Source organism: Papio anubis, chromosome 3 (genome assembly GCF_008728515.1).
Source record: "Papio anubis isolate 15944 chromosome 3, Panubis1.0, whole genome shotgun sequence".
NCBI classification, from domain to species: domain Eukaryota; kingdom Metazoa; phylum Chordata; class Mammalia; order Primates; family Cercopithecidae; genus Papio; species Papio anubis.
The window spans coordinates 184,221,578-184,247,444 of record NC_044978.1 but is presented as its reverse complement, the minus strand read 5'-3'; the positions used below and the strand labels follow the sequence as shown (position 1 = coordinate 184,247,444).

The 25,867-nt window shown below is 55.7% G+C and overlaps 1 protein-coding gene across 1 annotated transcript in view; it reads right to left on the bottom strand.

Annotated features, from left to right (window-relative positions):
- Positions 1-3,368: 3,368 nt before the first annotated feature.
- CPLX1 (complexin 1) overlaps positions 3,369-25,867 on the bottom strand; it is a 44,367-nt gene continuing 21,868 nt past the window's right edge. The window contains exons 3-4 of the mRNA XM_003890927.4: positions 10,707-10,882; positions 3,369-5,128 (exon numbers count right to left, since the gene is read on the bottom strand). Of these exons, the coding sequence (XP_003890976.1) occupies positions 4,931-5,128; positions 10,707-10,882 (374 nt within the window). The 3' untranslated portion in view covers positions 3,369-4,930. The remainder of the gene's footprint in view (positions 5,129-10,706; positions 10,883-25,867) is intronic.

Below are 25,867 nucleotides of genomic sequence, written 5' to 3'. Positions count from 1 at the left end.
GAGGGACGGATCTCCAGGGGAGTGGATCTTGGTGGGTGGATCTACTGGGGGGCGGATTTTCTGGAGGGGCGGATCTGTGTGACGGGGAGGTGGGGCAGATCCCCTGCGGGGTGGATGTGCTGGGTGGGGTGGATGTGCTGGAGCGGGCGGGTGTGCTGGGGGCCGTGTCCCCGGAAGTCTCACCTGGGCGCCTTCCCTGAGGCCCTTTCCATCCACACAGCCAGGTGTGTGGGTCCCTCAAGCTGTTCCCAGGACTCCTTCCTGGCTTGTGCCCCTCCCCACACACCGTTCCCTGCATCACCTGAGGGGCAGCTGCCTGCAACAGCAGCAGAGCCGCTTCCAGGTCGCCTGGGCGCAGTGGCCCCACTGGCCGGCGGTGGGCGGCAGGGTTGGACTGGCTGCGGACTTCTGGTGCCAGGAAAATGGCCTTTAATTGCCAGGCCTCTTAGCATTTGTCCTGAAAGCTCATAGTCAGGAGGCTTGCGATTCAGTAGCCGCTACTGCCCCCAGTGCAGGGCGCTGGAGAGGAGGGGCCCTGGGGGAGGAGGCGGTCAGAGGAGAGATGGCTTCCTGGCCTGGGGAGGAGGCCGTGTCTGGAGCTTGAAAGCCAGCCCAGCTGTGTTCAAGATACAGTTAAACATTCAGGAGGAGGAGACTCCCGGGGCAGGGTGGTGCCCAGCCAGTGCCTGGGGTCAGGGCCACGTTGGTGGCACCCAGGCAGCGCTGTCTCCTGGCTCTTGAATGCCTGTTCCTTTGCCCAGAATGCTCTCCCACGGGACACCCGCCTTCCTCCGGGTCTGTGCACATCACTCTGACAGAGAGGCCCCCTGACCACTCATGAAATAGTAACCCTCACCATTGCTCTCTGCTCCCTGTCCTGCTCGATTTTCCTCCAGAGCAGACACCACCACTTACATGTTTATCATCTGCCTTCCATCACTAGGAAAACCAGTTCCAGGAGGGAGGGACTAGTATTCCCAGCCCCTAGAACAGAGCGCCACAAATCACAGGGGCACAGTAAATATCTGGGGAGGAGTGCCTTTCCCAGGAGGCCTGGGACCCCATCACCTGAGGTGAGAGCTGGATCCAGGAGAAGCTCAGGTCTGACCCAGCTGTAGGAAGGGCTGGTCTAGACTCCAAGGGAGCCGGGCATGGTGGCTCATGCCTGTAATCCCAGCACTTTGGGAGGCCGAGGTGGGCGGATCATGAGGTCGGGAGATCGAGACCATCCTGGCTAACATGGTGAAACCCTGTCTCTACTAAAAAAATACAAAAAAAAAACTAGCCAGGCGAGGTGGTGGGCGCCTGTAGTCCCAGCTACTCTGGACGCTGAGGCAGGAGAATGGCGTGAACCCGGGAGGTGGAGCTTGTAGTGAGCTGAGATCTCGCCACTGCACTCCAGCCTGGGCGACAGGCGAGACTCCGTCTCAAAAAAAAAAAAAAAAAGACTCGGAGGGAAAGCTGCCTGGGTCGTTGCCTGGCACGTCCAAGTTGCTGCTCAGGCTTGCAAGGGGGTCCAGACCAGGTTATGGGTGGGAAATGGGAGGCTGGGGGAGGATGGAGGCCGAGCAGTGGCTGGATGTTGGGGTGGCCTTCTAAGAGCAGCCCTGCTGGGGAGCAGCCACAGGCACAGGGGTGGGTGCAAAGACACTGAGTTTCAGTTCCAGGGAGGAAGAGGGGCCAGCTGCTGCCTACTCGGCAGGGGAGAGTTCACCCTGGGCAATTTGGTGGTGCCTGGGGTCCACACTTCCCCAGAGGCAGCAGGAGGAAGAGCAGGATACACCCCTTCATGGGCTTGGAGGAGAGCACATTCCCTCCCAGATCCCACCTGGCATCCAGGAGGGCCCGGCCTGGGGGCAGGGCACATGGGGTCCTCCTGCCCTGGGACTGGGCAGCTCCCTGGGGCATTCCCAGCCAGAAGCGTCAGGAAGATTACAGGAGACCCAGACATGCTGCTCCCTAGAGAGGGCTCCTGACAAAGATTTTTTGTGTGGTCAAACTTTAATTAACTTCCTGAATCTTCTGGTAGGCCCATTGGCCCACTTCCTTGTACAATTCTGTTTTAGCAAAGAATCTGGCTAGGTCAGTTTAGCCACAAACCCTCATCCTGGAGATTTAATTGGGGTCCTCATCCTCCACCGCCCGACGGGTCTGTCTGATTGCCCTGCCTGTCTCCAGCTAGAATCCAGTTAGATGGGGTTAGCCAGAATCCCTCAACCCTTGATGTTCCTCAGTCATTTTCTGTCCACTGAGCCCACTCTGCTCCTTGGCAACACACCCATTGCAAGCCCTATTGCATGGTCCCTGTACCTATGGCGCTGGTCCTGAGCAAAGTCTTCCTCACCAAGCTTTAACAAATGTCATGGAATCATCTTTGCTTCTTTTTTTTTTTTTTTTTTTTTTTTTTTGAGATGGAGTCTCGCTCTGTCGCCCAGGCTGGAGTGCAGTGGTGCAATCTCAGCTTACTGCAACCTCCGACTCCCAGGTTCAAGCGATTCTCCTGCCTCAGCCTCCCGAGTAGCTGGGACTACAGTTGCATGCCACCATGCCCGGCTATTTTTTTATTTTTTCTTTTGTATTTTTAGTAGAGACGGGGTTTCACCATGTTAGCCAGGATGGTCTCCATCTCCTGACCTCGTGATCTGCCCACCTTGGCCTCCCAAAGTGCTGGGATTACACGCGTGAGCCACCGTGCCTGTCCTGAGCCACCGCACCTGGCCAGAGTCACCGCACCTGGCCAGAATCATCTTTTAACAGCTTCCAAACATGGAGGTCAAACAAGGACGTGCTGGGGAAGCAAGTGGTGGGCAGCAGCTAGGGGTGGGCTGAGCATCCAGCGGATTGAGTGTGGGCGGGACCCCCAGCAACCAGGCAGAGGGGCTGTTCTCTGGGTTGGGGTGAGGAACCTCCTCTGGCCTTAACCCAAGTTGGCAGACATTTCCCTTCAGGGATCCCGGTCTGGGACTCAGGAGGAGGGACAGTCCCACGGGGATGCTTGTGGGGGCAGGAATTCCTGGTTGGGCACAGGCAAGGGCAGCACAGGGTGACCTGGGGACCCGGGCCTGTGGAGCTGAGGAGAGGCACAGGCCCGTGGTCGGGGATCTAGGTGGGAGGGAGAGCAGAGGGCAGAGGCTTTGAGGTTCCGTGGAAGACCCAACCTGGGGTCGGGTCCCTGAAGGCGCAGGTCTGCGGTTTAGATGGAGGTTGCTGTGGCTGGACGGCCTGGGGAAAATGAGTCTGAGTGGACGGAGCAGGGTGAGAATGGTGGGATGCCCTGCAGCTGCCCGTGGAAAGAACGTGGACGGGGGAAGGCCCGGTCCTCCCACCGGCTGGCGGAATAGACCTCTGGAAGGAATGGCCACACGGTATGAAATCACTGGTGTTTATTGGCTGTGATTCCATCCGGAGAGAACACACGCAGGGGCCCCGACATGCAGGAGGAGGCGCAGGCGCAGGACAAACGGACAGAGGACACCACGGTCTAAGCTAAGCTCGCGGCCCCGGGCGCCATGCGCTGGGAACGGGGTGCGCAGGTTCTAAGAGAGGACGCCCTGTCTGCTCAGAGCTGGCTTTGAAAGGTGTGAAAACAGGAGTTTTTATAAGACACGACCCGGGAGAAGTCAGCGAGAGGGCACAGGGCGAGCAGGACGGACAGCGACGTCCCTGCGGGCCGCCTTGCTGGGGCGCAGAGGGGCGCGGTGGTCTCTGCCGGGAGGGGCGTAGGTCGTTAGTATTGCAGTCTAACGTTATGGCTTCTCTAAAGCTATGTAAGGTCATGAAGGTCAATGCCAAGCCAACCCTGGCCCGAAACACGTGTGGACTTGATGCATTTGTGATGTGGACGGAAAGGGCCTGGGGGGCGAGGCGACGCCTGTCAAGATAAAACTCATTAAATGCAAAGACCTCATTTACCTGAGATTCAACAAATTGTGATGCAAATTAAACATGAATGGAGGAGAAACAGGGACTCGGAGGCCGCCCCGCAGGGCCACCAGGTGGATTCGGCCACACTCGCGCCCGCTGCGCGCAGGGAACCCCGCAGGCCCCACCCGAGGAGCTGCCCACGGAGGAGGTGCTGGGCAGGGGCGCAGGGTCTCCAGCGTCCGGAGACCCCCTGGGTGCCTCGGGCCTCTGCGGCTCCTGTGGAGGGTGCAGAGTTCAATGGGCGAGGGCAGGGGTCCTCCCCAGGGAGAAGCAGCAGCCGCGTCGGCAGAGAGGCCAGGAGGCTGGGTGGGGGGCGAGGGGCGAGGACTCGGGAAGAGCGGGGTGACGGGGGTGGGGGGCTTAGCGTCCCCCAAACCTATTGCTTTGTTTCCTTTAGTTTAGTAGTGAACACGGCCGTGGCGTTCGTAAGAAGCAAAACCTTCCAGAGAGGAGAGGAAAGGATGGGGACAGAGACTGACGGACAGGGGCGCGAGGGGGGCAGCCTGGGGGGCGGAGAGCGGCCACGTGCGGGCGCGAACACTCACGGCGGCGCGATCCGAACCCCGGAATCCGCGCGCGGGAGGGGGGCCCAGGCCCCGCCGCCCCCGCCCCGCCCGCACCCCCCCATCTGCTATGGCTGTGCTCCTGAGTGCGGGCCCGACCGGCGCCCACCGCCGCTAATGAGTGCACAGGGGTGGTCGCGGGGCTGCCCTTCCGGCGGCCCTGGCCTCGGGCGCTGCTGGGTGGGCGGTAAACGGCAAGAGGAAGGGGCGTCCCAGGCGATGGGGCTCCAGCCACCCGCGGGCAGAGGAGCACCGGGCGGACTGGGGGGTCCTGGGGGCGCACGCCCCTCGGGTGAGAGAGGCGGCGGGCGCAGGCAGGGCGGGCCTGGGGCTATGGCTTATATCGGCGTAGGGGCTGCACTCTGCTCGTCCCTTGGGGGCCTCCGCGGAGGGTCTGCAGGGGGGAGGGGCGGGGCTCCGCGGGGCCGCTGTCCCGCGCGGGGCTACTTCTTGAGCATGTCCTGCAGCGGCCCGGGCAGGTACTTGATGACGGTGTCCAGGATGCTCTCGTCCTCCTCCTCGACCTCGTCTCCACAACCCGGCGGGATGGCCTTCTTGGGCCGCGTCAGGCTCCCTTCGGAGTTGGCCTCCATGGCGGCCTGCGCCTCGGCCTCGCGCTCCTCCTTCTTCTTGATGCCGTACTGCGAGGGAGGCGGGGGTCAGGGCGGGGGTCCCGGCGGCTCTTAGGCAGGCCGCAGCCTCCCTGGGCCAGGGACTGGCCCAGGAACCCCAGGAGGCGTGTGCGCGGCCCCCTGGCCCACGAGGCACACGAGGACCCCAGAGGGAGAAGAGACCCCTCGCCGGGGGGTGCCTGGAGGAGTGGGAAGCCCCCACGGTGAATGGGGGCCAGCAGCTGAGAAGGGGGGAGCAGGGGATGGGGAAGCTCCCATCTTCCTTGAGAGGAGAGGGGGCTGTGGCCCCACCTCTGGCTCCAAACCCAGCCCAGCCCCTGGCATCCTGCCTTCCAGGAAGCCTCCAGCTTGGGGCAGGGAGGGGTGGGCAGGATGCTGTGTGGCAGAGGTGGGGAGAAACAGTCACCCTGCAGCTGACCCTCCTGCCCAGTGCCTGGTCCACGACCTGCAGTCACTCCTGGGCCTGGCCAAGGCTGCCTGCATGCGGCCACAGCCCCAGCAGGGCCACTCCCTGGCAGGCCACTTCAGCTCCGTGGGCAGCTGGCAGAGGGGCCTGGGCGGCGGTTACTTCCAGGCACTGGGTGTCCTGGAATCCTGCCTAGTTGTGACCTCAGCCGGCACGCCTGGGCCTCACCGAGCCCCTGCCCACCCCCGTTTCTCATCTCCTGTGAGTGTGTCTGCCCTCTGTAGCGGCTGAATACTGTCCCCCTCAAACTCATGTTGCCTGGAGCTTCAAATGTGATCTCGTTTGGAGATAGGTCTTTGTCAACATGATTATGGTAAGGATGGGGACGAGGCCATCCTGGATTTGAGGGGCCTCAAGTCCAGTGAGAGTGTCCTTGTAAGAGACAGAAAGGACAGACACCCGGACGGGGGCGGGCATATGAAAGCGGAGGAAGTCGCAAGTGGCGAGGCCACAAGCCAAGAAACACCAGGGGTTGCAGGGCAGCCAGACGCAGGAAGGGGCAGGGAAGGGCCCTCCCCCAGAGCCTCCAGAGGGAGCGTGGGATTTTGGCCTTCTGCCCTCCAGGCCTCTAAGTTTCTGATGCCAGGCAGCAGGGTTTTGGTTTTTAGATCAATACACCTCCCCACCCCACATTCCTCCAGCCCTCCTGTGAGCCGCCAGCCCAGGAAGCCTGTGGTCATGGTGAGGCCATGGAACTACGGAACAGCCTCTTGCTGCCCAGGAAGGTGGGAACCAGTGGGGTTGGGCTGGCCTGGAAGGATTGGGGGCCTGGTGTCATACAGGAGCCAGTTGTCCATCCCCTGGGCAGGACCCCCGAGCTGGGTCCAAGGCCCTGGGTCTGAGATTAAGGATGCTCTAGAGCAGTGAAGGCGTCAGCAGCTGTGTCCAGGAGAAAACTTAGAAAGGGAGTGGGCACCAGCACTTTACAGGACCGAGGAGCACACCACGGGATCGCCAGCCGCAGGGAGGAGCCTTTCTGCCCAGGAGGAGCCCCTCCCCTGCCATCTCCTGCTCCTGTCTCAGCAGCCCCTTCCCATAGAAGCGGTTGGTTCTGCTCCTGGTGCTGGGCACCCCCTGGCTCTCCAAGGAGGCCCCTCCCTCCTTCCAAATGGGGGCTGCCTGTGTGCCCCCCAACCCCACTGAGGGCAGTCTCGGCACCTCTCCCCTCCCCTGGTGCTGCAGGTGGCTCTGGGTGTGGGGGGCCAGGGCCACCTTCAGTGAGATGGAAAGGAGGGCGCCATGCTCCCAGCGGCCTGCGGCCAGAGCACCACCTGGCCACTGAGGAGAGAGAGGGGCTGTGGGCTCGCCCTGGTCCTCAGCAGCCCCTGCACACTCTTGACAGAGCTGGGACTCCAGGGATCTCCTCAGTGAAGCGAAGAGTGCAGGGTAGGAATGTCCTCCACAGGGACAGGGGCATCACCCAGAGGGCCCTGCAGGCCCAGAACAAAGCCCTGACCCCGCGGGGCAGCAAGAGCAGACTGGTTCTGGTCCTAGCCATCCACAGCGGGAGAGGCAGCAGCTCCAGGTACGGAAGTGGAGGGGGCACGTGCTCCTCGTCCTGTGGGGCCAGGGGTGTGCTGGGGAGAGCGATGCCACTGGAAGCTAGGTCTGGCCAGAGAGAGCCTCCTTCCAGCCAGGGGTATGGGGGTCTGTGCATGCGGCGGCCACACGTGTGCCCAGCCCAGGAGGCTGTGCTGCCCATGGCAAAGGCACTCAGGAACACGGGTGTGCTCAGAGGAGCAGGCATGTAACAGCAAGAACATAAGTTGTGCGAGCAAAGGAACCTCCTGGGTCAGGGGAGTGACCCTTGGGGCTTGGGGGACCCTGTCTGCAAATGGTGTGGGGTCCTTCCCTCTGGGCCCAGGAAGGAGACTCCAGGCCCTGCCACCAGGTTGTGGGACACTCAGAGCTTGGCTTGAAGTGCCAGTTGCTGCACTGAGGCTCCAGGTCATTCTGAGGCTGAGGTCATGCTAGACTCAGCCTGAGGGCCAGGGTCACTCTGCCGGGAACACGGGCTCTGGGGCTGGGCTGCACGCCGGAGCCTGAGACCCGGTTCTGAGGCGTCTGCTCCAGAAACAAACGCCCAGGCACACCCAGCCTTAGGCCTGCCGTGATGCTGGTCAGCTTCTCTCCAGGAAGTAACACCTGAGGACGGGAGTGGCTGCTGGGGGAGCCTAGGAGGCCCTGACACGTCTGAGGTGAGACCCTGAACCCTGAAAACACTGTGTTCCTGAGAAGAAAAGGGTAGTGGGTGCTAATCAATACTGAGAACCAACAATAGGAATGATAGGACCAAACACCCAGCATTCGGCAACCAGGTGGACACCTGCTAGCCGCCGTGTGAGCTGTTGGGGGTGGGGGGATGCAGTGTACTGGGGCAGCCTAGTGGGCCCTCAGAAGGCCCATGCAGGAAGGCCCAGGCGTGAGCTGCCCGACATGGGTGGCTGGAAGCTTATGTAAGCCAAGGGCGGGTCAGTCAGTGCGCGGAGCACAGAGGGGCCAGTCTCGCTCTCGATCCCTGGGCCTGGGCCTGTCCAGATGGCTGCCTGACTGGAGGTGCAGGTGCGGTGCTCCTCTGGGAACTGCCTGAGGGGCTGGATACTCCGAAAGGATCCAGTCCCCATCCGTGAAGAGGCCTCGGACAGGGCAGCTCAGCACCTCTTCTCTAACCAACCCCCAAGATGCCTGGGGGTGCCACGGCCCAGGGGAGGCTGGAGGCAGCAGGTGTTCTGATCAGGTGGCCACACCTGAGGGCGGGGTTCCCCCACCCCCAAAGGCTCCGTGGAGGAGGGCTCTGTGGGGAAGGTGTGGACGTGGGGTCTGGGGGGGATCCAGTGTGGTGGGGCCTCCAGAGCAGAGAGGCTGGTGCTTCCAAGGCCTGAGGGGCCAGTGGACTGTGGAGGGGGCTGTTCTTGTGGGCAGGTCTGTGGCCTCTATCCCTGCCACCTGTGTTCTCTGAGGGGCTTAGACCAAGGCAGAAGCGCAGGTTGGTGCCTGGCAGCAAGGTCAGGCCAGCTCCCCATAGGCCTGACCAGAGAGCCCTGCACCCCAGCTGTTAGCTGTGGGCCCCACACGGAAACTGAGGAGGTGCTTACGCTTCCCCCTTTCCTGGGCCTCACTCTCCCTGGTGTCTCCCAGTCTCTGGAGGGTGCAGCTGCTGCATCCTGTCCGGGCCACTCAGTCACTGACACTGCTGGCCCTGTCCCCACTGCCCTTGGGGCCTGGACATGGTCCCCTGAGCCTGCCCTGTCCTGCCTCTGGGGACCCAGAGGAATGACACGGCCCAGAACAGCCGGTGTCCCTCTAAGATCATGCCAGCAGAGGCCGGAGCCGGGGGCACCTGACCCACTCTGGAGACACCTGCTGGACACGGACCCAGACACAGCTCTCTCAGACCCCAGCCCACCATCACTTTGTGTCCCTCCCTCAGCTGCTACCCACCGCCACCTCCACTTCTACCGAGCGTCAGCTCTCTCAGCTCTGCCGGGGGCTCTCGGGGTCTTGGGGTCTTGGCTCTCTCCTCTCTGTTCCCTGCCTGTGTTGCTGTCTCTCCCTCTCTCTGTGCCTGTCTCTCCTTTGTCTATCTCTCCCCTCTCTGTGTCTCTCTGTCTCTCTCTCTCTGTGTCTTTCTCCCTCTCTTTGTCTTTTTCTCTGTCTCTCCCTCTCTGTGTCTCTGTCTCTCCCTGTCTCTCTGTATCTGTCTCTTTATCTCTGTGTCTCTGTCTCTCTCTGTTCTCTGACTCCTCCTCCCTTCTCCTGTCCCCGTCCCCCGCTCCTGATACCCACAGTCTCCTGAGCACATCTGAATGGGCTCTGGCTGCCTGGCTCAGATGGTGCATATTCCCCTGACTTCCTCCTGAAGCCCTGGGTCAGCTAGGGGAGCTGGAGGGCGTGAGCCAGCACAGCAAAGTGGATCAACAGGAGACCCCTGGAAACGTCCAGTGACCCTGGGTGGGATGCCAGGGCACCCAGCCCCCACTCCCCATCAGTGGCTGCTCTGCACCCTCCAGGGTGCATGGCGGTGGCAGGGGGTTGCTGCAAGGGACTGGAGGGCGTGGGAAGAATCCGTGGGTGGGGCGGGGCAGCACTGCTGGACTGGCCTTTTGGGTATAGGGGCTGCATGTGCCCCACCTGCCCCGCCCCTGCCCTCCCATGTCGACCTCTGTCCACTTCGGGAGCTCCAGCCTCCCCACAAGACCCGGTGGAGCCCACCCTTCCCTGGGTGCGGCTGACACAAGGCCAGGAAACAGCTTCTGCACCTGCTCTGGGTGCCCCTGGCAGCAGGGAGGGGTCCCGGGAGTCTGAACCTTCCCACCCTGAAGCCAGGCCATCTTGGCCCATCCAGGGCAGGCGACTAAGGCGACCCTCTGGGAAACACAGCTTCCGGCCTGCCTGGCCTGCTGCGGCCCCTACCCTCGGGGCCAGCGCACGGGGTGAGCACTCGGCCCCAGGCAGCACCCCAGGCCCCTCCTATGTGGAATGTGAACATCTCCCACGTGCCCCCTCACCCCTGGCTGGAGGCTCCTCCAGGTTGCTGTCTGTGCCCACCCGGCTTCCAGCCAGGGCCCTGCTGGAGCCACCGAGGAAGCCAGAGCGGTTCTCAGGACTCAGGCTGCTCCCTGTACCTTGTGCCCCTCGGACCTGGCCGCTGCGGGGACCCGGCTGAGTGGGAGTGACGGCGCGTGGCTGTCCCTGTGCCGGCAGCCACTCTGGGCCACCTCCTGAATCCCAGCGGGTGCCCCCCTCCCTGCATCCTCACTCCAGGCCGGGCTCACCTCAGAGCGCCCTCCCATGCCAGGTGGTCGCCCCATGACCCGTCGGCCCAGGGCCCCGGGCAGCCAGCCAGGCTCCACCTTCTCCCGCAGGGCTGCGCAGCGGAATGCGGGCCCAGGAAGCCCGTCAGGGCCGGCCCTGTGGTCAGGAGCAGGACGGGCTGGGCCCCACAGAGGGAACCCAATCCGAGCCCCAACCCCCTCCACCACCCTGAAGCCCCCAAAGGGGAGGAGACCCAGGGGGACGCCCGCCCCTCCTCCGGGCAGCCCCTTCCACCCAGAAGGGGTCTGGATCCCCGCTGGACTCAGGGCCGATTTCCCAGCAGGCGGGGCCCGGCCCGGCGCGCACCTTGTCTCGGATGCCCTGGCGCATGGCCTCGCGCTCCGCCTCCATCTTGGCGTACTTGGCCTTGCGCTCCTCCTCCGCCTGGCGCAGCGCCTCCTGCCGCTCCTCCTCCTTCTTGGCGGCGTCTGGGTCCTTCTCTTCGTCACCCCCGAGCATCTTCCCCATGTCCTTGGTGGCCCCTGGGACAGAAGTTGGTGATTCAGACCGCCCCATTCAGACGGCCAAGGCCGGGCTAGTGTCTCAGCCACACCCCCACGCCCTCTGGCCGACTCCCCCAACCCTCCATCCACCCAACCCTCAGGCCGCCCCCAACACCCTCCAGTCGCTCTTCCCACCTCCATCTGGCCCTGACCCTCCTGCCCGGACCCTCCATCTAGCGTGCTGGGGTCTCCTGCTTTGCTTTCTGTTCCTCAAGGGACATAGGCAACTCCGTGGGGGGCGGGAGAGTGGCGCTGTGGTTGCGCATCTGTATGCACCTGTGTGTGACTGCGTGCTTATGCATACGTGTGGCTGTTGTGATTGTTTGTGTGTGCTCCACATGTGGTTGTATGTCTGTATGTGGTTCTGTGTGTGTTTGTGTAATATGCATGCCTGACTGTGTGGTTGTGTGTGGTTGTGCGTGTGTGTGGTTTACTGCATGTGGCAGTGATCAGGCTTGTGGTCTTGTGGTTGTGTGTGCAGTTGTGTGTGAGCTCCCAGGGCTTGATGGGTCTTTTCTGGTCCTGTGTCCAGCAGAGGCCTGGCCTCCTGGAGGTGGTGCAGTTCAGCTGTTTATGTGGGCAGTAAGTGGGTTGAGGGGCAGGGCTGGCTGTCAGAGGCAAGGTCACCGAGTCTGACCTCGGGGGCAGAAGCCGGCATGTGGGCTGGCAGGGGCCCTGCTGGGGCTGCAGGGGACTGCTTGTTGCTAGCACCCAGGCCCTTATTGCTCTGCGGTGCCAGCCACCACTTTTCTCGTGAGCTCCTGATTCACAGGCCCCACAAACACCTCCCTAAACAGCTCTGCGACTCAGCCCACAGGACAGAGATGCGTAATTACAGCCTCTGAATATAGCAGGCACTGCGGGGAGCCCTGGCCCTCGGCAGCTCCAGGGAGCAGAGCAAGCTGGCTGGACCCAGCACACAGTTGTCACTGAGGGAGGTGACCTGGCAGAGCGCCCATGCTCCCCCACGGCCACTCATAGCCCTCAGCGTTGCAGGGGTGCTCCTGGACCAGCCTCGTGTGTGTGAGGCGACTCCGGCCACAGGTTGCCCCTGCAAATGCCGCTCTCCCCTGGCGGCCACTTGGCCCCCTCGAGGTGCTCCTCAGTGCTCAGGCACTGGCTCTGCCCCTCCTTGAAGGTCTTGCCTCTGGGCTCTGCCCACTGGATGCCAGACCTCCTAAGGACTGCCCCCAGCCAGCTGAACCAATGCCTCGCGTATAAATGTCAGGTGGAATTCTGGGTTGGGCTAATACCACCCGGCCACTTTCCACCTGGGTCCAGATGTGCCCCCCACCTTGTTTCTGTGAATTCAGCAGTTCTGTGTCCCTGGTGCTCTGGGTGCCCCCCCATTACTACTCTGATACTGGGAAGCTCCATGCTATACGGAGTCTGGGAGAACGCCCTCGCCTGTAGCTATCTGTGCCAGTGCTGCCTCTGCCAGTCATTCAGGAGTGAGCTCCCTGTCAAAGGTGGGCAGGAGCTGTCATTTGGAAGGCCCCCAGCTGTTGGTGGGAGGAGAACAGCTTGTTGCTTGAGTGCTCTGGGCTGAAGGTGTCACTCAAACAGGGCCATGCCTGCATCCTGCCGGCACCTCCAACTGCACCTGTTTTCCTGCCCCCCATTCCCTGGCTGTCTGAAGCTATCACAGGCAGCAGGGTGTGGGGAGAATGAGTCCATCTTGCTGCCCTTGTCGCTGTGGGGACAGGCAGGCAGCCTATGCCAGGCACTTGGCTGATGGCACAGATCTGGACTCCTCAACAGAAAGCTAAGAGCCTTGTGGTCAGTTTTCAGCCACATCTGCAATGTTTTGCAAAGCAGATTTTAGGCCCATGACTCAAGGGAAACTGGGTCACAGTAGAATTGCTCCTAGATTCTTCTAACAGTCCCCAGTCATTGGGCTGGAATCTCTCTGCCTCCTGCGCGGCTGTCTCTGGCAGGTGTGTGGGGGAGGCAAGGACAGCCCCCACAGCCCTAACTGCCTTTGTGCAAATCTTACCCCCATGAGAAAAGCTAATTCACCCTAAAGTGAGTGACCCGTAGCTCTTTCTGCCTCCTGAAAAGGACTGGTGTCTATAAGGAGGTGAGTAAGCCTGGCTTCTCCCCACATTGCTCTCCTGACTGAAGGGGTTCCTGGCTGGGGTGGGGGCTGCAGGGCTTCCACAGCTCATTGGGTGCTCCCTTCCCTCCCTCCTCTCCAGCTCATCACATAGGCTGTGGGTCTAGTCACGGGAGCGGGCATTTATAGAGCACCAGGTGTGCTGCCCTCTGCTCCACGGGTGGCTGTGGGGGGCCCTCCCGCTCTGTGAGTGTAGAGGCCCCACTTGAGGCCTGGGCTGGTCCAGGTGCCAAAGGCTTCTGGAAGGCCCACCCCTAAGAAGGAGGACTGAGCCGAGGATTCGTGCTCCCCACAGGCTGCAAAGCCACTAGGCTCAGAGGGACCCCCTGCGAACCTGGGGAACCTCACAGACGCCGCCCACCACCCGGCTTTTTGGCCCGGCTACTGCGCGGAGCCGCCTCCAGAACCGCTTCCAAAAGCTGGGAATTGGGCGCAGCCAGGAGCCCAACAGAAACTGCGGGAAGCTTGTTCCTGGCACAGAAACCCAAAGTGCCATTTGCTCTCCTGGCACAGACGCCAGAACGGCGGGACAGGTGCAGAAGGGGTGGCCCCGAGCGCTACTGCGACCCCACCAGCCTCGACCTCCACACCCCGCGACCCCGCCGGCCCCTGGAAGCAGGAGCTGCACCCCGCATCCGCAGGAGGGCGGCGCTGCCACACCCCCGGTTTCCAGAGGAGGGCGCTGCGGCGCGGGGCGGTCCCAAGTGGTGCCGAGGCTGGGACACTCCGACGCTGATTGCAGGGGGGTCGGATCCGAGGCTGGGGGTCCCGCAGTCTGGCTGGGGTCCGCTACTGGCCTCGCCACACAGGGGCCGACCCCACCCCTCCCTCGTTCTTCTCTGAGCCTCAGCTTCCCCCGTGAGAGATGGAGGCGGTCGGGGGCGCACGGGACGCGACCCCGCAGGCAATGATGGGGCTGGCAACGCCCCCCACAGCGGCACAGGCGGATAAACCCCCCGGGGAGGGAGCTCAGTCCCAGGGGGAGGGGCCCTTCCCACCCGGGAGCTCGCCCCATACCTGGGGGTGCAGATCCCGGGGCCTCCCTGCACTCTGGCCCTGCTGAGACTCCATCACCCACCCCACCTCGTGGTAGCAGAAGGGGCAGAAGCTGAGTTGTTTCCTCTGCAGACATCGGAGAGGGTGGGGTCAGGGCCGTCACGTTCCCAGCCCTGAGGCTCTTCCCGGGAACCCACCTTTCAGACCTTTGCTGGAGCGGCACCCACGTTCCCAAGACACCCAGACAGTTTCTGAGGGGGAACTGCTTCTGTCGAGCAGCCGCCCCTGAGGTCAAAACCCTGCTCAGGGTTTCCTTACAGTGTCAGTACAATGACAATGGCTGCATTCAACTTAGTGTGCACTATACATAAATTATGTATATGTACACACTACATCCATTAAAGTCATTTTTAAAGCTTCATTTTGAAATGATTGTAGATTTACAGAACAGTCACAAAGATTGTATAAGAGGGCTCTTGTATGTGGTGCCTGGGCCTCCCTAAACACTGCCATTGCATCCACCGAGTGTTCGTCAAAGCTGAGACCTGGACGTGGGGCCGGCGATCACCCCACTGAAGACTTCCTTTGGGGTCACCACTTTTCCAGATCCGCCTCCCGGGCTCAGGCGATTCTCTTGCCTCAGCCTCCTGAGTACCTGGGACTACAGATGCCCGCCACCACACCTGGCTAATTTTTGTATTTTTAGTAGAGACGGGTTTCACCATATTGGCCAGGGTGGTCTCGAACTCCTGACCTCCTGATCCGCCTGCCTTGGCCTCCCAAAGTGCTGGGATTACAGGCGTGAGCCACTGCACCCAGCCTAATGTTAATTTTTAAGAAGGTAAAAATTCTTTCTAACTTGAAATAAAACTATGGGGAAAATTATAGAATTGAATGAAAAATTAAATAATACCTACATAAAGAAAGACACTTGTTATTTTTCTGGGCTAGGTAACTCCACACGTAAAGACATCCATCCTCCCCAAACTCCAAAGAGTTAAGAAGAAAATTCTGTGAAATCTGACAAGCTGAGTGTTGCATACAGACCTGCAAAAGGCCCATCTGCCAGAACAGACACCTGAAGGAAAAAGAGGAGAGTGAGGTCCACCAGATGCCAAGACAGAATGATGATGGTGCAGCGGGAGGAAGACAGATAATGGGTCCAGAGTGGGGAGCCCGTCCCCAGACCCCCATGGACACAGGACCCACACGTGGGAGCAGAGACAGAGGTGGAGCCTCAGGACCTTGGAGAAGGAGTGCAGTATTCCCAGATGGGACAGGATACTTGATGGGAAAGAATAAAACTGGACTCCTGCACAACACACAGACACATTCTTGTTGATTGTAGATCTAAATATGAATCCCAAATACATGCAGGCAAAGAAAAACACAGTCCCTGCCACCCTCTGGCCCGTCACCAGCTGTATTTCCCTTTGTAGTTGTGCTGTTTCCTGAACTGGTGCTGTCTGTTGTGTGTTTGGCTTCTGATTGCCAGTCTGCTAACAGAAAGCCCTGTGGGAGCAGGCGTGCCAGTCAGCTCAGAGCTGCATCCCTGGCACCGAGAGCAGAGCCTGCCACTCAGCAGGTGCTCAGCAAAGAGTCAATAATAATTTTTTTTTTTTTTGAGACGAAGTCTCGCTCTTGTTCCCCAGGCTGGAGTGCAGTGGCGTGATCTTGGCTCACTGCAACGTCCGTCTCCCGGGCTCAAGCAATTCTCCTGCCTCAGTCTCCTGAGTAGCTGGGACTGCGACCTGCCACCATGCCGGCTAATTTTTGTATTTTAGTAGAGAGCGGGGGTTTCATGTTGGCCAGCCAGCCTTGGCCTCCCGAAAGTGCTGGGATTACAGGTGTGAGCCACCGTGACTGGCCAGGTGATAATTAATTTTTTTTTTTTTTTTTTTTTTTTGAGGCAGTCTCACCATCTGTCGCCGGGCTGGAGTGCAGTGGCGGATCTCAGCTCACTGCAAGCTCAGCCTCCCGGAGTTCCGCGCCATTCTCCTGCCTCAGCCTCCCGAGTAGCTGGGACTACAGGCGCCGCCACCTCGCCCGGCTAGTTTTTGTATTTTTTAGTAGAGACGGGGTTTCACCCGTGTTAGCCAGGGATGGTCTCGATCTCCTGACCTCGTGATCCGCCCGTCTCGGCCTCCCAAAGTGCTGGGATTACAGGCTTGAGCCACCGCGCCCGGCCTATAATAAATTTTTTAAATGCAAGCAGTATTTGTAATGTACTCAGCCACAAACAAAACCTTAAGAAACCCACAGCTAACAGGAAAGTTCATGATAGTGGAACAGAACACTTTCCCCTTAGGCTGAGTGACATGAAGAGGATGCTCACGCTCATTGCTCCTGCTCACCTTTGTACCAAAGGACTTCGCCATCGCACTAAGGCAAGGAAAACAAATAAAAGGCATGAAGGTTGATAAGGAAGAAGTAATGACATAATCATCTATGTAGAAAATCCTAAGGAATCCACAAAAGTACTACTAGAAACAAGTGAATTTAGCAAGGTCGTAAGATACAAGATTAGTAACAGCAAACAAAAAGACTTTTGGCCAGGTGCAGTGGCTCACGCCTGTAATCCCAGCACTTTGGGAGGCTGAGAAGGGTGGATCACGAGGTCAGGAGTTTGAGAACATCCTGGCTAACACGGTGAAACCCCATCTCTACTAAAAATACAAAAAATTAGCCGGGTATGGCAGCGAGTGCCTGTAGTCCCAGCTACTCAGGAGGCCGAAGCAGAAGAATGGTGTGAACCCGGGAGGCGGAGCTTGCAGTGAGCCGAGATCGCGCCACTGCACTCCAGCCTGGGTGATAGAGCAAGAAAGACTCAGTCTCAAAAAAAAAAAAAGATTTTTATATACTAGCAGCAAACAATTGGAAAGTGAAATTTAAAAACAATTCCACTAATAATGCTGCCAAACCATAAAACAACCTATTGCTGTATTTTTAAATTAATGTGCAAGACCACTTCACCAAAAACTATAGAATTGCTGAGAGAAATTAAATAAAACCTAAGTGAACATAGAGATAGACCATGTTCATGAACTTAATACTGTTACATCAGTTTTCCCTCGATTGGCCTACAGATTCAATGCAATCCCAAGCAAAATGCAAATTGACTTTTTGGGAAAAATTTACCACCTGATTCTAAAATGTATATGAATATGGCAAAAGACCTAGAATAGACAAAACAATTTTGCTAAAGGAGAAAACCTTTAGAGGACTTATACAACCTGACTTTTTTTTCTTCCGAGACAGAGTTTAGCTCTGTCGCCCAGGCTAGAGTGCAGTGGCAGGATCTCGGCTCCCTGCAACCTCCACCTCACGGATTCAAGTGATTCTCCTGCCTCAGCCTCCCAAGTAGCTGGGATTACAGGTGCCTGCCACCACACTTAACTAATTTTTGTATTTTTAGTAGAGATGTGGTTTCACCATGTTGGCCAGGCTGTTCTCGAACCCTTGACCTCGTGATCTACCTGCTTTGGCCTCCCAAAGTGCTGGGATTATAAGCATGAGCCACCAAGCCTGGCCACAACCTGACTTTAAGACTTAACTATAATCAAGGTAGTATGGTATAAACAAAATAACAGACATATAGGCCAGGCGCAGTGGCTCACACCTGTAATTCCAACACTTTGGGAGGCCGAGGTGGGCGGATCACCTAGGCTCAGGAGTTCGAGACAAGCCTGATGGACATGGTGAAACCCCGTTTCTATTAAAAATGCAAAAATTAGCTGGGTGTGGTGGTGCATGCCTGTAATTCCAGCTACTTGGAAGGCTGAGGCAGGAGAATCACTTGAACCCAAGAGGCGGACTTTGCAGTGAGCTAAGATGGCACCACTGAACTCCAGCCTGGGTGACAGTGAGACTCCGTCTCAAAAAAAAAAAAAAAAAAAAAAAAAAAAAGAACAGACATATAGATCAATGGAACAGTATAGAAAGTCCAGAAATAGACCCATACATGTATCATCAATTGATTTTTGACAGAGCTGCAGAGGGAATTTAATGAGGATGAGGATTATATCATCAATTGATTTTTGACAGAGCCGCAGAGGGATAGACCCATACAAATGTTGTCAATCGATTTTTGACAGAGCTGCAGAGGGAATTCAGCGAGGGTGAGGATAGTCCTTACTTCTTTTTTCTTTTCTTAGATAGGGTCTTGCTCTGTTGCCCAGGCTGCAATGCAGAGGCTCAATCATAGCTCACTGCACTCTCAACTTCCTGGGCTCAACTGACCTCCCACATCAGCCTCCCATGTGCCACCATGCAGCTAATTTTTTAAAAACATTTTTTGTAGAGACAGAGTCTCACTATGTTGCCCAGGCTGGTCTCGAACTCCTGGGCTCAAGTGATCTGCCTGCCTCAGCCTCCAAAAGTGCTGGGATTGCAGGCGTGAGCCACCACGCCTGGCCACATAGTGCTTTCAGAAGGGCACCAGCTCAATTCATGTGCAAAATAAACACATATGTAAATGTTTTCCTTTACCTGACGCTTTATATAAAAACGAACTCACAATCAATCATAGATCTAAATGTCAAAGCTGAAATTATACAACTTCTAGAAGAAAACATAAGAAAATCTCTGGGACTTTGGCTTAAGCAAAGATTTATTGTATAAGTGACAAAAGCATAAATCTTAAAAAGAAAAATTGATAAATTGAACTTCATCACCATTAAACATTTTTGCTCTTCTGTGATATTATGAGATGTATACATATGTTTTCATCTATGGCTCCTGCCTCACACTCCCATGGCCCTTGCTATAATGTTGGGGCCCTTTAGAATCAGGAACCAGAACCCCATTCTCTGACATTCTGCCCTCCTTTCCCCTGTGCAGGGCAGGACTCAGATCTTCCCCTGACTTGCTGATGGTGAGTCATAAGCCCTCATTTCAGAAGGGGCCCTGCCCCGCGCCCTGGAGGAAGGAACGCTGCAGAGAGAGGCCAAGAATCTGGACAGGCTTTGCTGGGTTTAGATCACACCCTTTTCATTGGTCACTTTCTCCAGGGACGTCCATGCGTCTTCCATCATGCTGATCCGAGGGAGTCTCCTCAAGAGGCTGGGGTTCAGGAGCTTCCGGAGAGCTGGGCACATAGAGGCTAGAAGGAAAGCGAAGAACTCATCCGAGTGCCAGGAGGGTGGCACCCCAACTCCACGGGGTGGAAGCTCCTGTGCTTGGGACCCTTTAGGCTGGCCATGTGTCTCTTCATCTGGCTATGTATATCCTTGAAAATATCCTCAGCTCACACCTGTAATCCCAGCACTTTGGGAGGCCGAGGCGGGCGGATCACCTGAGGTCTGGAGTTCGAGACCAGCCTGGCCAACATGGTGAAACCCCATCTCTACTAAAAATACAAAAATTATCCGGCCATGGTGGCGTGTGCCTATAATCCTAGCTACTCAGGAGGCTGAGGCACGAGAATTGCTTGAACCCGGGAGGCGGAGGTTGCAGTGAGCCGAGATCGCGCCATTGTATTTTAGCCTGGGCGACAGAGTGAGACTCCATCTCAAAAATGAGAAATAAAAAGATCCTCTGTAATAAACCATAAGCATGTGTTTCCCTGAATTCTGTGAGCTGCTCTAGCAGTTAAACCCAAGACAAGAGGGGGTCGTATGAACCCCAACATGAAGCCGGTTGTTCAGACGTTCTAGGGTCCTGGACTTGCGACTGGTGGGATGGAGGCGGCAGCCTTGTGGGACTGAGCCCTCAACGCGGGGTTTCTGACGCTGTCTCCAGGTAGACAGGTCAGAATCGAATTGATTTGGAGGACGTCCTGCTGTTGTCCACTGCAGGACTGATTGCTTGCTTGGTGGGTGGGAAAACCCTCACACATCTGGTCACAGACGTCTTCTTTTTTTTTTTTTTTTTTTTTTTGAGACGGAGTCTCGCGCTGTCGCCCAGGCTGGAGTGCAGTGGCCAGATCTCAGCTCACTGCAAGCTCCGCCTCCCGGGTTCACGCCATTCTCCGGCCTCAGCCTCCCGAGTAGCTGGGACTACAGGCGCCCGCCACCTCGCCCGGCTATTTTTTGTATTTTTTAGTAGAGACGGGGTTTCACCCTGTTAGCCAGGATGGTCTCGATCTCCTGACCTCGTGATCCGCCCATCTCGGCCTCCCAAAGTGCTGGGATTACAGGCTTGAGCCACCGCGCCCGGCCCACAGACGTCTTCTGTGTTGATTATCCTTGTGGAATGAGGGCAGCGGGAAAAACAGTTTGAGTTTTTCTTAACATCTTCAAAAGACACTATCTTAAAAAATGAAAAGGTACACCACAGGCTGAGAGAATATATTTGCAGACCATACATCTGATAAAGATCTTATATTCATGGCCGGGCACGGTGGCTCACGCCTGTAATCCCAGCACTTTGGGAGGCTGAGGTGGGCAGATGACTTGAGGTCAGGACTTCGAGACCAACCTCGGCAACATGGGGAAACCCCGTCTCTACTTAAAAAAAAAAAAAAATATATATATATATATATATATATACACACACACACACACATATGTATATATATTAGCCAGGCATGGTGGCGGGCGCCCATAATCCCAGCTACTTGAGAGGCTGAGGCAGGAGAACTATTTGAACTCTGGAGGTGGAGGTTCTAGCCTGGGCGACAGGACAAGACTCTGTTTCAAAAAAACAAAAGGTTGGCTGGACACGGTGGCTCACACCTGTAATCCCAGCACTTTGGGAGACTGAGGCAGGTGGAGCACAAGGTCAGGAGATTGAGAACAGCCTGGCTAACATGGTGAAACCCCATCTCTACTAAAAAAAAAAAAAAAAAGTAAAAGTTATCTGGGCGTGGTGGCACATGCCTGTAGTCCCAGCTACTCGGGAGGCTGAGGCAGGAGAATTGCTTGAAACCGGGAGGTGGAGGTTGCAGTGAGCTGAGATCAGGCCACTGCACTCCAGCCTGGGTGACAGAGTGAGACTGTCTCCAAAAAAAAAAAAAAGTCTTATATTCAGAATACACAAGAAAAACCTCTTACAACTCAGTAACAGGAACACAGACAACCTGATTTTTAAAGTGGACAAAAGACATTTCGCCAAAGAAGAGAAACAGATGGCAACCGAGTACAGTAATGGACCATGTAACACAACATGATGTTGCAGCCGTTGTAAGGTGTAGCACCACGTGGAACCTTTTCTATGTTTAGATGTGCTTAGGTACGCAAATACCACTGTGTTACAACTGCCGTGGCATTCAGGCAGTCATGTGCTGTGCAGGGTTGTGCCCGGGAGCACCAGGCTACCCCCAACAGCCTGAGTGTGCAGGGTTGCTCCATCTGGGTGTGCAATAGTGCACTCTTTGATGTTTGCACAGCAACAAAGTCACCTAATGACACAGTCCTCAGAACTCGTCCCCTTCGTTACATGACGCATGACTGCATGAAAAGACACACGTGGCTGTTACAAATAAAGCTGATTGACATGTCAGTCACAAGGGAATTCAAACTTAAATCACACAGAGATACCACCACATTCCTACTCAAATATCTGAAATTAAAAAGACTGACTGTGCTAAGTGTTGGTGAAGAACCTGGTGGAGGAACTGGAATGCTCATGCATACCTGTGGGAAGGTAAATGCTACAACCACTTTGCCCACAGTTTAGCATTTTCCTGTACAATTGAACACACCCACCAAATGACCCAGAAATTCCACTCCTAGGTGTTTACCCAAGATAAACAAACACCTAAGTTCACACAACAGCAGGAACAGGAATGTTCATGGTAGTTTCATTTGTAACAACCAAAACCAGAAAGCAACTCAAATGTCCATCAACAGGTGAATAGACAAACCATGGTATGTCCACACAGGGAGCACCACTTAGCAACAGAGACAGATGAATTGCTGATACATCCAACAACATGGGGGAATCTCAAAGTCTTTATGCTGAGTGTAAAAGGCCAGATACAAATTATTTAATTTCATTTGTGTACATTTGGGTACAAACTAATCTATAGTGAGTTAAAGAAAACAGAGATTGCCTGGGGCCAGGCAGACTTAACCACGGTGATGGTGAAACTCAGTGGAGTCAGGAGGGCAATGGTTAGGAGGGCAATGGTTAGGAGGGCAATGGTGAAACTCAGTGGAGTTAGGAGTGGAGAAACTCAGTTGCCTTAGGAGGGCAATGGTTTTTGAAAATAAATCGCATCACTATCGAATTGATCCAAAGCCCTAACAAATTAAAAGCTAACGAGATCACAGGCCATTTTCCCTGATCATAATCTAATCAAGTTACAAATGCTAAAAACATGACCAAACCCATAACTATGGAAGCCCAAATATTAGAAACAAGGGCGTAAGTAACCCTTCAATTGAAGAGGACGTAAAAACTGAAACCGTAAAAATGCCAGAAAGCAGCCGGACATGGTCACTCACACCTGTAATCCCAGCACTTTGGGAGGCCGAGGCAGGAGGATCACAAGGTCAGGAGTTTGAGACCAGCCTGGTCAACATGGTGAAACTTCATCTCTACTAAAAAAAGATACAAAAATTAGCTGGGCATGGTGGCACGTGTCTGTAATTCCAGCTACTCAGGAGGCTGAGGCAGGAGAATTGCTTGAACTCGGGAGGTGGAGGTTGCAGTGAGTGGAGATCGCGCTACTGTACTCCAGCCTGAGCAACACAGTGAGACTCTGTCTCAAAAAAATAAAAAATAAAAAATTCCAGAAAGCATGAAAGATAAACACTGAATGTCTAAACTTAGGGTCCATGACTAGAACATTTTTGGGAGGAAATTCATAGTCTTTCGTTTGAAAGAAGAGCAGAAAGTATAGGAACTTCATTGCCATCTTAAAAAATTTAAAAGAAACAAAACAAAACAACCCCAAATAAGACAGGAAAAGATAATTAATGAAGAGAAAAGCAGAAAATGGACAATGGTGAACAGTAAATCTGCCTACACTAACACCAAGGGCATGACACACAGCTGCTGCACGATTCTGCACTGTTTCGGAGGTTCTCGTGAGGTGCATGAGAAAATAAGACACAGTCATGTGCCACATAGGGCCATTTCGGTCAACAGCAGGCCGCATGTACGACAGTGCCCTGGAAGGCGACAGCACCAAACTCTCATGTTGCATTTTCTTTTCTTTTCTTTTCTGCTTTCTTTCTTTTCTTTTTCTTTCTTTCTTTTTTTTTTTTTTTTTTTGAGACCCTTTTCCCAGAATGGAGTGCAATGGCATGATCTTGGCTCACTGCAACCTCCACTCCTGGGTTCAAGCCGTTCTCATGCCTCAGCCTCCCAAGTAGCTGGGATTACAAGCGTGTGCCACCATGCCTGGCCAATTTTTGCATTTTTAGCAGAGATGGGGTTTCACCATGTTGGCCAAGCTGGTCTCAAACTCCTGACCTCAAATGATCCACCCACCTTGGCCTCCCAAAGTGTTGGGATCACCACACCTGGCCTCACGGTGCCTTTTCTATGCTTAGATTCACAGCCTCACCCCGGTGCTGCCGCTGCTGTGGTGTTCAGTGTGGTGTCTGCTGTGCAGGTTTGCAGCCCCTGAGCAATGGCTGTGCCACATGGCCTAGGTGTGTAGGAGGCTGCATCATCTAGGCTTGTGAGGGGAGATTCCATGACAGTCCCACAGTCACGAACGTGTTCCCGTCAACACAGGATGGTAATAAGAGTTATATCATAAAAGAAGACAGCCAGTTCTCTCTGTCTCCGTCTCTCCCACCTCTCTTCTGGAAGACACGATCCTATATCTAAGAAACTCAAGACAGTGCAGTAAAAACCTCCCAGAATGCATCATGGAATGTGGTAGCATGGCTAAATACAATATCCATACCTCAGAATTAATAGTTTCCCCCCGCACTGTCAAGAACAAGCTAGAAACAGGAACAGGAATGACGTTCCACTTACAATAATGAGGAAAACATACAATAAGTAAGAAAATATAACCTACTTAGAAATAAATTTAACAAGGAAATCTGTAGAACCTATCTCAGAAAAAAAATCATCGATTTAGATTGTATGGTGCCGGATTCTTGGTGGGCAGGCTTAATATCATAATGATGTCAGCTGCATTAACATTAATGTGTAATTGTATGTAATCCGGATCGCACCTGCAGCTTAAGCTCCAACGCTTTTGTTCTCTGTGGGGCTTTGGATAAAATTAAGGTTCATATGGCAGAATCGATGTCAGAGGAGACTCAACCCAAGTGTCACAAAGAAGTGAAAATGCACCTTTCGGGGGCACAGGACGTGCCTGCAGCGTCACAGAGACGGCTCCTGAGGCTGGCAAGCTGGGGAGATGCACACTCAGCCCCTACGGGAAAGGTGGGCGGCCGCAGCCATTTCGGAAGGAGCACGAACACACGCGGAGTGCACCCGCGTCCCACTCCCGGGCGGCGGCCTGCTGGGCCGGGCTCCTCTGTGGCAAACGTGCCCACACACGCTCGCGCGCCGTCTGTCTCGGCAGCGGCCCTGGCGTGTGGCTGGAGACAAGCTGGTGTCTTGGGCGTGTGGCCACAGGCCACCGCACGTCCACGGCAGGGAAGCCCCTGAGGCCTGGAGAGGGAGCAGGGGCTGCTGTGGGCGCCGCCGCCTGAGAGCCACAGGCAGACAAGCGTGTCGCAGAGCCCATGTTTGGAAAGCAAAAAGGAAAAACAGTCATGTATGAATATACCCATGTTGTTAGGATTATCTAAAGATAGAAGGAGGATTGGAGGGTTACACACCAGGTTCACAGGGAACCCAAACTCTGAAAAACATAACAGGTGTTCCTTTCAAGCTCTCATGGAATGCTCACAAGGGCCAAGTGTCAGTCTGCACCACAATGAGATACCCACTCACACCCACCCAGACGGCTATTATCAAAAACCGGGAAATCACAAGTGCTGGCAACAACGTGAAGAAACTGGAGTCCTGTGCCTTGTTGTTGGGAATGAGAAACAGCGCAGCTGCTGTGGAAACAGTCTGGCAGTTCCTCAAAAAATTAAACATAGAATTGCCATATGATCTAGCGATTCCATTTCTGGTTATAGACCCACAAGAACTGAAAGCAAAGACTCTCACAGATACCTCCACACCCCTGTTCATAGCAGCATTAACCACAATAACCAAGAGGGATAAACAACCCAGGGTATCCATCAGCAGATGAATGGACAAGCATGATGTGGTGTAGACAGAATGGAATATTATGCAGCCTTAAAAAGGGATTAAGTTCTGGCCGGGCGCGGTGGTTCAAGCCTGTAATCCCAGCACTTTGGGAGGCCGAGACGGGCGGATCACGAGGTCAGGAGGTCGAGACCATCCTGGCTAACACAGTGAAACCCGTCTCTACTAAAAAATACAAAAAATTAGCGAGCATTGATGGCGGCCTGTAGTCCAGCTACTGGGAGGCTGAGGCAGGAGAATGGCGTAAACCCGGAGGCCGGAGCTTGCAGTGGCAGAGATGGCGCCACTGCACTCCCAGCCTGGGCTGACAGGCGAGACTCCGCCTCAAAAAAAAAAAAAAAAAAAAAAAAAAGGGATTAAGTTCTAACGCAAACTGCAACATGAATGAACCTTGAGGATACTGTGCCAAGTGAAATAAGCCAGACACAAAAGGACAAATACTGTAAGATTCCACTTACATGAGGTCCCTAAGTGGCCGGTGTGAGAGCAGGAAGTAAAGTGGTAGGTGCCGAGGCTGGGGAGTGTGTGGGGAGTGAGTGTTTAGTATAGACAGAGTTTCAGTTGGAAATGATGAAAAGTTCTGGAAATAGAGTGTTAGCTGCACAACATTGTGATTTTTTTTTTTTTTTTTTTTTGAGACAAGTCATGTATGGCCAGACTGAGTGCAGTGGCCGGATCTCGGCTCACTGCAAGCTCCGCCTCCCAGGTTTACGCCATTC